General features: G+C 43.6%; 1 protein-coding gene across 1 annotated transcript in view; it reads left to right on the forward strand.

Moving 5' to 3' along the window:
* Nucleotides 1-12655, forward strand: part of INTS3 (integrator complex subunit 3) — a 649525-nt gene that overhangs the window by 388553 nt on the left and 248317 nt on the right. Inside the window, exons 14-15 of the mRNA XM_078670092.1 lie at nt 1218-1324; nt 9766-9936. Of these exons, the coding sequence (XP_078526218.1) occupies nt 1218-1324; nt 9766-9936 (278 nt within the window). The remainder of the gene's footprint in view (nt 1-1217; nt 1325-9765; nt 9937-12655) is intronic.

Raw genomic sequence — 12655 nt, forward strand, 5'->3', positions numbered from 1 at the left:
CTTAAAGGCCTCCCACAGCATACTTATATCATTTGTATTACCTGACCAAGGCTGGGAGGTCTGTATTTACATTCCACCTCTTCACCCAGCAATTCCAGACAATATGCCCACTAGGTGCCTTAGAAAAGGTATTTTTAGACCCAAGAACCACACCACGGGGAAAGGTTTATTTTGTGGTGAAGAATCAGTTTTTGGAGAACTGCGCAAACGTTCTATCATATATATTTTTTACATACAATGCGGAGCACACAAGCGAAGATTATTGCATGAACAATAAGATACTGGTAACTTTGCTGTGTACTGAACGAAGGTGTGCCCCCCAAATTTGGCAGCGGTAGTGTCATTTAAAGGCAGTACTAGAAGTTACTGTATATTATGATCTCCTGATAAAGGGGATAACTGCGGAAACAATACTGTGAAGATTATACATTTCTTTACAAATCAGTAAGGTGAAATATCTCAAATAGATAGACCCCCCCCATCTGTAATATTGGATATGATGATCAAATGTGTAATGCAAGAACATGTATGAGTCTGAATGTTTAGGGCAGCATATAATAAAATGGTTTGTCATTTTCTTCGTTTTTCAGCTGCGCCGTGGTATTGCATCATACCATTAAATATATTCACTACTTTTATGTAGTGAGGGAAAATTTCTTGTGGGGGCTATTGCTGTGATGAAGACAACATGAATTGATGTATCACTAAGTTGAGTTGATGAAAGTGAATAGAGTTAAAAAAAAACAATGCACTTGTTTTCAGCACCAAGACAGTTAACTTTGAAGCACTACATTTCTGGAAGTGTTCCAGTTAGGAAGCAGTATTTGTAGTTTTCGTTGGCAGTGTCCTCCTTGTGTTATCGAAGCCCCTGTCATTATCTATTAAGTTCTTGTTGTATGTTTTTAAATAAAACAGCCTATTTGCTTTGCCCATTATCCTGTCAGACTCTTAGTAATCTTAGTTTGAACCAATCCATGTAATCTTTAAGTTCACTCCCTGCTCTGTGATGGAAGTGTCTGTGATAGAGTAGATTGTAAAATCCATTTTACTATCCAAAAGCCGAAAATATTGTTGATTTATATTGCCTGTTTTCTTAATGCATGTATTTAGTCATTATCCATGTTTGGAGGTGAAAGTATTTAATTAGATTCCTAAGAGTTCTGCTTGTGACTTATCCTTTCTTATTACAAGTCACTTCCTTGTCTCTTGTCTATTAGGCACTTGGCTCCTTTATTCGATAACCCCAAGTTGGACAAGGAGTTGCGCTCTATGCTTAGGGAGAAGTTCCCAGAGTTTTGTAAGGCGACATCTTCGTCTTCAGAAGGTGAGTAGCCCAAATGAGAAATAGCAGGACTACTTGAACCCTGCGCTGGTTGTGTCAGCCTCTTTATTTTATGGACTCTGCTTTTCAAATGTTGTGTAACAAAACAGGGATGTCCTTTTAATTTTCAACAAAGTTTAATATCACAAAGATGTCAGTGAAAAGGGTGCCATGCAGACTGGTTGGCTGCAGCTGTTCTGTCTAGAATGTAGTATTTCAGATAGCACTAAGGCTGCCAAACACTCTGAAGCAGTCTCTAATGAGGAGATAACTGAATTTGTGCAGGAAACAGCTGTCAGCTCTTCAGATATTGTAAGCAATCAATGATTCTATCAAAAAGCTGACTAAATATGAGGACACATGCTAACAAAATATCTGGAATTATGGCCTGAAAGTGACTTTAAGCAACATGTTTCCAAAAAGTGTCTGTATCAGGATACGAGAAAGGGTTCATCAAAAACATATTGCTAGAAAACGTGTCTTTGAAACACACGTAATGTGGTCCTGTACTGCATACTGCCAAAAAGCTGTTAGTAGACCACCGTGCTAGAAATTTTTGAATGGAAGACACCCGCTTAAAGTGATCTTTAAACCCAGCTTTCGCTGCCATGTGACCCTAAAGGAACTAGACGTTGTCCCCTTAGGAAGAGTGTTTTCCCTTTAACTATTTCAACAAGAGGAAAAAGGAAATTCCCAGGTTTTGAAGAGAACATGACCTAAGATCCGATGTTAAAGTCCTTTACAATTTATACAAGACCAAATCCAAATAATCTGAAAATAAGTGGAATTGGTGTTAGGTAGGACAAAAAGCAACAAATATCTTATTACAAAGCTAATAGTGAATTGCAATTTCCTCTTTAAAGTAGAGAGATCATTAGAAAACTTAGTCTACATCAGACTTGTATGTAAAGATGGCAGGCTTATGAGTACAATGGAGAAAGAGTATAGGCTCTTTAATTACAATTGGTGTTAAGGGAGGTATATAAGCCCTTAATAACTATTTAATCACAATAAGAATAGTCTGTGGCTTAAGTGGAAACATTTCTAGTGTATGCGACTGTTATATGGAGCAACTGAGTTTGTCAGAACGTTTTTAGAGATCTATCTCTTTTTATACATCAGCGTTGTGACAAAGCAGGCAGACGTTCCAGAGAGCCTTAAAGATCTTTTCTAAATAACAAACAGCAAAAATTCCCTTGTGGTAGACTTGTACAACATTAGGTCTTTAATTAATACTTTAATCACAGATATCTGACATTTACAATATTTCCACACACCAGACTAGATCCAGGAGATTTAAATATCATTGCTCTCATTTGCCGTTAGGTGGTACAGTGCGACTCTGCACCAAGTTCATTCAACTCTGGAATTGCCACCCATGGACGCTGAAATCAGTTCCTTTACTTCTGAGCCTTCAGATGGTTATCCAGAGCTCCGCGCCTGTTCACGTCTGGAGAGATTTGTTGAGAACAAATCTGCCAGTGTGCAAGAGAACATGCCACCTCCAAGACTACAGGGTTTAAATCTCGTACGGACTGTTGCAAATAGATGTCTATGATAGATCCCCATGAGGTGTGCTTTTGGGGTTTGGGTTCGGTGCACAACTCCAAGGGCTCCAACCACTGCGCCCGGTTGAAGTAGAGAGTGCATACCTGCTGTTGTTCCTACAAAAGATTTTCTTTGCGGTTGAGTTCTTTAGGTAAGTCAAAGGAGAAACACATGAAGCCCAAGAGGGACTCTGCCCCTTCTCACCGCTCTGGGTCACCTTAGAAAGTGCACCATGCCTCTCTGTCTCGCTCTTGTTCCATGAAGAGACAATTTTAACCCTGTTCCTAATGCGCTCCCACTTTCTGGGTCCAGTGGTGATGCCGCGGCAGTTTCAGGCCTTTCGTGAGATCATTCTATGCATCTTTGGCTTACTTCTGACTCTCTCTGGTGTGCCTTCGAGCCCCAAGCGTCAGGTTACTGCCAGAAGATCAATCCTCTGTTCTCCTTGAACCTGCTTAAGGTTCCTCACTGGCATCGGGCCAACTTAGGTTCCAACATCAAAATCTATGCTGATCCCTTGTGCGTTGACACTAACACTAGAGGCGGATCCACACCCGATTGTGTTGTCTGACGAGGCGCAGCCAATACTAAATCCTTCTGACTCAGACATAATACCATTACGGCAGTTGTGCATAATTGGGTAGAGACTTCTAGCCGCAGATTCCTTTCCTTTGAATTTCCCCAGGTATCAGACTGGATCTAGGAGATTTGTTTGCTAGCAGTACACCTGTGTGCTGTTATCTGGCGTCGTTTAGCTCTGTCTGTGTCACCTGCTCTGGAAGTGACTAGAAAGGGTCACTGGGCCCTAAAAAATACCAGCCATATGAAGAGAACTCTAATGTGGACTTGTCTGAGAAACTGGGTGATGCCAGTGGTCTGGATACTTCTCCAGAGACTGGAATGCTTTCTCCCCCTACTGTGGCTATAGTGGAAGGGAGCCTCATACACTGTGGTGCGGAGAGCGGCTGAGGTCCCTTGACCTTCTGTTGCCCTCGGTGGCCGTCAAGTCCAGCATCTTGATAGAAGTGCTGCAAGCTGAGTCTCCTCTCATTCAGTGATTCCCTCACTGACATCCTGTTGGGAACCTGGTCCACACCAAACACATGGTTTCCTGTGAATAGGACGATCACCCGCTGCCTCTGCCCCATGGGACCCACATTTCATCCCTATACCCTGCCCCAAACAGCTTGGTGGTCCAAGACAACTTTCCTGGGTGCATTCCCCCCCGCTCCCCCGTACAGAGAATCCAAGAGGCTGGACTTCCTAGGGAAGAAAATGTGTTCTTCTGCCAGCCTAGCACTGCGGTCTGTGAACACTGCATGCCTTTTGGGCTGCTACTCACACATTCTGTGAGACACGTTTTCGCAAATGCTGTCACAGGATCCAGAAAAGGCATGTGCCATCCTCTCTTAGGCCTTTACTGATGGGAGAGACACAGCGAACATTCACAATTTGTTGTGGTTTGGACACGACCGACTCACTGAGCAGTGTGGTTTAATAGAAAGTGGCCCTGAGGCACCACACCTGGCTGATGCCTGCTGACTTTTTGGGGGCTGTCCAAGCTTCCCTTATGGACATGCCCTTCAATGGCTCCTGTCTCTTAAGTTCGGAAGCACAGCAGACTTGGTGCAGGGGCACTTTAAGAATTCGTGGGCTACGTCCATTTCCTTGGACCTCTTGGCAGCCCCATGTTGCCCCCAATCTGCCTTCCATTCCTTTCAAGCTGTGGAAGGGGTTTGCAAACAAGATCATTTCTTCTACGCCACCGAGCCGCACATGCTCCTCAGCCAGTTGTCTGGTCTAACCCACCCCTCCTGCAACAGCAGCTGCAGCCTCCAACAAGCCCTTCTAATCTACTCCTTTACGATCATGGGCATCCGGTTGGCAGCAGAATTCGCCATCAACTCCCCCACTGGCAGTCCATGGCATCGGACAGGTGGGTCTTGCAGATCGTCTGAAGGGGCTACTCCCTCCCCTTCGAGAATTCCCCTCCCTCCATGCCACCTTTTCACGACCGGCTGATGGAGGATCATTTATCCTTGCTCCGCAAGGAAGTCATGCTCTCTTGGCCAAGGGAGCAATACAGAGGGTTCTGGTGCCACAAGTAGACAATGGTTGCCATTGCCACTACTTTCTGGTTCCCAAAAAGAAGGGCCTTTGTCCTATCCTCGATCTACATGCCATCATCTTCTTCCTCAAAAAGTAGAAACTCAAGATGGTCACAGTAGCTCAGGTCTTGTCTGCCCTGGAGACTGGATGGTAGCGTTCGGTTTGCAAGGACGCCCATTTCCACATTCCTTTCCTGCCTGCCCACCGGAGCAATCTGCACTTTACCATAGGCCACAAGCACTTTCAATTCACCCTGCTCCCCTTTGGCCTTGCCAGTGCCCCTCTGGTGTTAACCAAGATAATGGCGGTTGTCACAGCTCATCTGCAGGGATTAGGAGTACCTGTCTTCCCCTATCTCGATGACTAGCTGTTGGAGGTGGGGTTGCCTAGGTTGTCTTCTCCCACCTCCAGGCTATAGCTAACCTTCTGCACTCGCTGGGGTTCACTATCAACATGCCGAAGTCACACCTGACTCCCTCTCAGACTCTCCATTTCATTGGAGCTGTTCTGTACACAGTGCAGTGTCTGGCTTATAACACAACATAACATGGGTATTTGTAAAGCGCACGTTCACCCTTGGGTATCTCGGGGCTGAATACCAGATGTTCATTGTTACCCAACTCAATGGTACTCATTTTATCTACCTCAGATGGATGAAAGGCTGAGTGGACCCCCCGGGATTTGAACCTGTGACCATGAGGTCGAACACAGGCCACTGCAGTGTACGCATTAGTCCAATGAGCCACCAGATGCGAGCGGCGAGTCCATGATATTCAGGCTATGATACCGATGTTTTAGCCTCTATCCTGGATTTTGGTGAGGCATACCCTGAGGCTGTTGGGACTCATGGCTTCCTGCATCCTGCTTGTGACACGTGCCCGATGGCATATGCAGGCTTTGCAGTGGGACTTGAAGTTTACATGGGCACGGCATCAGGGGAACCTCTGCGACATGGTCCAGATCTCGACGGGAACTGCAAAGGACCTGCAGTGGTGGCTGGTGGCTTACGAACCTCGATTGGGTCAGCGGCAGGCCTCTCTACCTTCCCCAATCAGAGCTGACCGTAGTATCAGATGCGTCTCCCATGGGATGGGGGATGGGGCAGCCGTCTGGGAGAGGTGGAGTTCAAAGTTGTCTGATCTCCAATGGAATTTAGACTCCCCATCAATATGCTGGAGCTCTGTGCGATCGGACTGGCATTGAAAGCTTTTCTGGCATCGATCAAAGGAAGGCTAGTGCAGGTGTTCACAAACAACACCACCTCCTTGTGGTACTGCAACAAACATGGTGTGGAATCATGGACCCTATGTCAAGAGGCCCTGCACCTCTGGACATGGTTGGAACAGCAGGGCATATCCCTGGTGGTTCAACACCTGGCGGGTTCCCTGAATACTAGAGCAGACAAACTCAGCCGTTCATGCCTAGCAGATCACGAATGGCGTCTCCACTAAGAAGTGGCGCAAAGTCTCTTTTAGCAGTGGTGAGAGCCTTGGTTAGATCTGTTTCCATCTGTCGAGAACGCACAGTGTCAGAAAAGCTCAAAGCAAATATCATTTTTGGGTCTCCGAAAAGCACAATTTGCCATATTACTCACTGACTTTTGAGGGGACAATGTGTGAAAAGGCATAATGCAATCACTCAGTCAATTTTTCCCATTGCAGCTGGGGCCTAGCCCTTTGCCAATGCTGATTCTTTAGTGGGCAGAAAGTAAATAAATAAACCATGTAATTTGAGTAAAATCAAGAGATCTTGGTCACAGCAGACCTAATGTAGATTTTGTTTACTTTGTGAGAGTTGCAGGTCTCTGACTTATTGCTGGATGAGAGCTGAATATTTAATTCCATTTTCTCCTGCCTTTCATTTTCCTAGCAGAGGAGGTGTGATGGAGCTGCTGTTCTTAAAAACTGGAAGGAATAGTCTTGTCACCCACAAGTGCCCTTCTTGGCCCATCTCTCTGCTCCAAGCCCTCTGCTGTGGATTGTGAAACTGTAATTCAACTTTATTTATTGCTTAGGTGTGCAAACAATCCTATTCCAAAATAATATGCACTTTTTGTTGCTGTTGTTCAGATAGCTCTTTGTCGCCTTTTTTCCCGTACTATCTCTTAAATAAATCTTGCGCCGATTGAAGTGAGTCAAAAGTGGACATCAAAATGATGCACATCTATAATGCATTGTACGTGAACTAGAATACACCTTACATCGTTTCATCGTACGTTATAATCACAAAACGCTTCTTGGTACCCCACTCTTCTTTAAATCTTTTGTTGACCTAGTCTCTTGCAGGGAATCCTGTGGTCACATACAATCATGGCCAATAGTCATGCCACATAGAAAAGCATTTTGGGACCCTTGTATTATGTTTAACCTATTACAGGCACATTAGGGTTTTCAGTGTGAGTAATATATAGTTGGGGTGAAGGCAGGGGAATAACTTACGTGTGTGTGTGTGTGTGTGTGGATGGGTGTCTGGGAGTGTTTCCACATCCAAATAAACAAGACAGTTAAAGAGTAGACATGGAGGCTGAAGACTGTGGAATGCTTTTCTCCAGAGTACTATATTGCTCTTCTGTGTTTTATAACATACATAAGTGAGAACGTAGTAATGGAATGTATTCAAAAGGATTGTTACACACAAATAGTAACACATTCAGTGTGTTTTCTGAAAGACCCCTCTATTGTTGCGTGCATGTCATTGCACAGTATTCATCAATATACAAATATGCTTACGGGTTAGATCAGGCATTTCACTTTTATTTTTCTTGCATATTTTTGTACTTGTTCGCCTGAAGGATGACTGTAAACCAAGGTAAGTTGAATTCCTTTATTGCTAGACTTAGAAGGGCACACCTGTAGTATCCGCAGCCTCCGATACGAGTTGAAGGATGAACTTTCCATGTCACACTGGATGTTGTGTGATGGATCACCAGAGGAGAGCTGTGAGGTGATAATATGCATCACAAGATCATCCTTTGGTTACTGCTCTTCTATTTATTTTTATTCACATTTTGTCCCTTACTCTCCTGAAATTCCTTCTAGCAATGCTGGAAGAAGAGGAGAACCTTCAATCTGGGGCTAGAGCAGTGTCGGCAGCATGGTGTTATCAGTACCGGCCCAGAGTCTGCAACTATGCATAGTTGTTTTTATATAAATTCTCCTCACAAATCACAAAAAAATTGACAACAAGGAGAAATGGTATGCAGAGCTGTTCTGATGTCATATTGGTGGTCGCAAACCACCAGCATTTTACAGACTGTTGTATTTTGTTACACCACTATTAATAAGTATCCAAAACCTATAAACAAGCTCAATGCAGAGAAAAGGAGGATAGTGTACTGGAGTCACAGATCCTGTGTCCCGATTTCAGTTTTCTCACTGTACTAGCTTCATATTAGACTGTTTTGACACACTGCACCAAGACAGTGTGATTGGCTGTTGGCACATTGGCCCTATAATGGGTATGGGGTTCTAGGCCAGAATAATTGCTTCTGTATCACCACAGGAGAGTTATAAGTCAAGCCATCACACATCCTTTAGAATTCATATCGCAAACCACAAAGATGCATTAGTGTACAGGGTTATCTGAGTAGTCAACAACCTGGTAACCAAAGTTATGAGTTATATTCGGAATGAGAAAGCCTCACCTTCTCTTTTGTGGCATGATTAAGCATCCTCATTCCATCCTGATGACATGATACTCTCAGGGTTCACTCGACCTCATTACGTGGGAGTTCTTGATAAGTGATATACTGGATAATGGCGTGATCCAGTTTATTTTAAAAATAGCTTGAGATATACTCAAAGGAAATACCTTTATTAGTGGGTACCTCTGTATGATTAAAAGCAAATACGAAAATTAATGAAAATGATGTGTAATGATCCATTCATTCTTAATGATTCCAGCTGTTCCAGCCCACTATGGTGCCAATACTTGGTCAATGGCTTTCTTCAGGTCTAAATCAAGCCCTACTTCTAGTGCTACCTAAAGGATTTGCTCGCGGGAAAAGGAATTTCCTACTTCCACAATGAATATAAAAACACGCAGGCTATGGGTTGCTATGGCTTCGTAGTCCAGGTGGAGGGCGACTCCCTCTGTAGTCGTGCAATCCACCTACTGTGCCTTCTGTCAGTCATAATGTTGAGGGTGTAACTGCTTACCAGAAACCCTGTGTGTTCCCATGAAATGCCAGCAATACTTTCTAGGACGTCTCTTCTACTATTGGATAATTTCTATAGTTTGTCTTTATTCCACTGTTTAACTTGCACTCCTGTGTTTTTGGGACAGCTGTACTCCTGAATCGTCTAGGCCTTTCTATAGATTCATGGATCAGGTTGGCTAAAAAGTGCTAGATCCCTCCACTCTACCTGTTAAAAACCTCACCCCAGATTGATCTCTGGGCTCCCTGTATCCTTCCAACACAGGGCTTCAATATTCCTTCACCCGCTGCTTCACCCTTCACTAGTTTATGCCTTGACAATGTTGATTACAAATGAGTCGGATTGTGTTCTGATATTTTTTTTTAAATGCATATCTGCAGTACATTGATTAAATCAGCGGGTGGCATTTTGTAAAGTGCTCCTTTTCACCATACTTTTCTGTAGTTTATGTCTATTGTTTGATTCTCACGAAGTCCATTTCCAAGGAACTGGTCTATGGGTGGAAGCTTGGTGAGCACGAGGATGATGTGTGCATTTGGAAGTCTGTTCATTCTCCCAAGTGCTCCCCATGCCACCTGCTGATCCACAGCAGGCTGGACTTTTGAGCTTCTTCCCCTTCTATTCCTACAGTCAAAACGGAAGAGCCCGTTTCCATGGAGATGGAAAATCACATGGCTGACAAAGAGGACAGTTGCTATGATACTGCTGAGGCCGCATTCAGCGATGATGACGAAGAGGTGAACATCAAAAGTGAAGAGCCGAGCAGTGAGCCATCACCACCAGCAACTCAGCCACCGAAGGGTATGAGTATGCGTCTTGTTCTCATCTACGTGTACAGTATTCTTTTTGCAGGCCATTCCATTGCGTTGACCCTCAATTCCAGACCACTTTTGCTCTTGCAATATGTTGGACGAGATGTGCTTTGCCCAAACGTGTATTCTTCTTCATTTACACACCAGTCTACGTTTGCTTTATGTCCACATAACATGTTTTCAGAAATGCTGTTACAAGTATGGAAGCCTTCTCTCACCCCTTTTGTCTTTATCAGACCTGCACTTGGCAAATATACAGCATTTGGAATATATTTCAAGTGAGCTTTCATTTTGAGGAGGCAGCAGAAACTCCTTATGTTGAGAGAGGAGCTGCTGTTGAGTTATGCATGAGGAGTAGTTTGGTGAAATGCATTGGCCGGCAATAACATATCTCCTTTATGTTTCCTGTAGAGCACCGTAACGCCATTGTTGTCTACATTTCTGTTTGTAGTAATGGATTTAGTCGACCACTTCATGCTAAATGTTTCCTCCTCCCTATCTACCATTCAGCTTTGCTGTTCTTGCCCATTTGTGCTGTAATTTTAACGTTTCAGAAACAACCTATTTTTCAGTTACCTGCTGGTGTCTGCTTGCCATGGGGTGCAAAGTGATCTTGCATGCAATTTTCTTAATGTTACAATGCTTAGATGAATGTAGCTTGATGACTAGTGGAGGGATATCTTGGGCTTTAAGTAGCTTTTCCCCAACTTTGACCAATATTTTTCAGAAGTAGACCTCAGCATAGGAATTTGTAACGGAGAGTGCTATGGGGAGCAGGGTGCTGAAGATGCAATGAACCATTGCCTTACGTTTTACTCCCTTAGAATTATAAATATGCTCTAATTTGTTAATATAAAGATGACATCAGAGATATTCAGTACACTTGTGCATGCCCTTTCTCTTTTATCGATAATACATATTCAGTAGTTGAGAAAAGGAAGAGCAAAAGACTAAGAAGTTTTTAATTATCACAATTAAAGTCTCATAGTACAGTAAACTTCTTTCTGTTAACACCATGCCCCTCTTGGCAACTTAACTTGGTTAAGTCTTAACATTTCTCTTAAACTACCAGCAGTTCAAAAGATCAATACGCATTATTAAAATAGCTATAACCCCAAGAACAGTGTTTTAGTTGTGTATTTTCATTACTGAAAAGCACTCAAATGTTGACTATGCAGGTGAATGTACCAGCATAGTCACTCCCCGAGAAGTAACCATAGTTAAGATTTTCTAACAACCCCCGAGGATGAGGCAGTCCCTCCCCCCAATTGGAATCTGTTACATTTACTAAAGATAATCCGAATTTCACCTTTTCATCTCATCTGGATGACCTATATGCCCATGCTCTTTTTTCAGTGAGTGGTTTGAGTGATTCTCTTTACCCTGGAACAGGGAGATTTCAGATAGGATGCCGATATCCCTGAAAGAAAATAAATTTCTCTTTAAAGCATGTTCGGCTTGTGGTTTCAAAAAGTTCTTCACTGAGTTTATTGCCTGCCTTTACCCAAAAAATAAGGCATTAAAATGTGATATCAGTATACCTTTAAGATTAAAAACACTGCGTGGCAGAGACAGGCGCCTAGCTTTAGATCTACAAACGACATGCCCCGCCTCGGGATGCCGCCTTATTAAGATGATTTTACTCTACGTGCCCGTTAGGGAACTTCTGCTAAAAGACACATACAGGGAGGAACCTGCACCTGAAGGTGCCTGAGCTACTCGCCGGAAAAGGTTCTTTCTTAACCTACCTCTGTTTCAGAAGAGCATACCATCCTAATGCAGCCTGCAACGATCCTTTTGGCTTGGCACCTGCAAAAATGGCGGGCACAGCTATCTTCATACTCTTCCCGTAGAAAATGTTGTTGACAACAGCCTCATTGATAATGAAAATTATTAAATCATCAGCTCCTCAGTTTCCGTTGACGCCATCTTCGACGGTCAACTCATTGTCGTCAGCCTCATCGACTGTATGGTCTTCAGTAGTCCTTTTCTCTAACAGCTTAGTTGATTGCCATGTCCTCGTCATTGGCGGGTGCTTTCTCACTGCAAATTGCAGATCATCCAGTGGCCTCTGCAGCATCTTTTGTGGCTTGGACTTTGCATTTTGTCTGTATCGCCATTACCTATCACTAGAGGGACCACTGAACATTGTGTAGCCCCTCTCTCCTCTGAAGTTGTTGCACCATCTAATAACCCATATTTTGGAAACGTATTAGGAATACAAAGATAATATTCAGAAATGTGTTTCAAAAGGAGATCAGACCTATACGGTGTATAGTCTGCAGCAGTTAAAAGCTCAGTATTTGCTGGAATATGATGAGGATTATTCACTTCGATGGCCGACAGTTCTGCAACACAACCAGCCTGCTCCACCACAGCAGTAGCCACTAGATCATCTTTTGCTTTCTCACTACTTGCACCAGTGACTCTGCCACCACCTCAGCTGGTTCAAATTCCACCCAGTGTCAGGGAATATGGGTAACCTAAGCGTAAAGGAAAGGGAGGATGAAGTCCCAGACACAGAAGGTGGACTAGAAGAGGAATAAATGAACCAGGATGCAATTGATGACCGTGACTCGCAAGATCAACATGACCTTGAAGATTCGCTCATACCAAAAAATGAGCACCATCTCAATTGAAAGCTACACCGGATGACATTTCTAAATTTCACCCTCTGCTGGAAAGCTGGTCAGAGAAATGTGGCCTTC

The sequence above is a fragment of the Lissotriton helveticus genome, chromosome 12 (assembly GCF_964261635.1).
Source record: "Lissotriton helveticus chromosome 12, aLisHel1.1, whole genome shotgun sequence".
NCBI classification, from domain to species: Eukaryota; Metazoa; Chordata; class Amphibia; order Caudata; family Salamandridae; genus Lissotriton; species Lissotriton helveticus.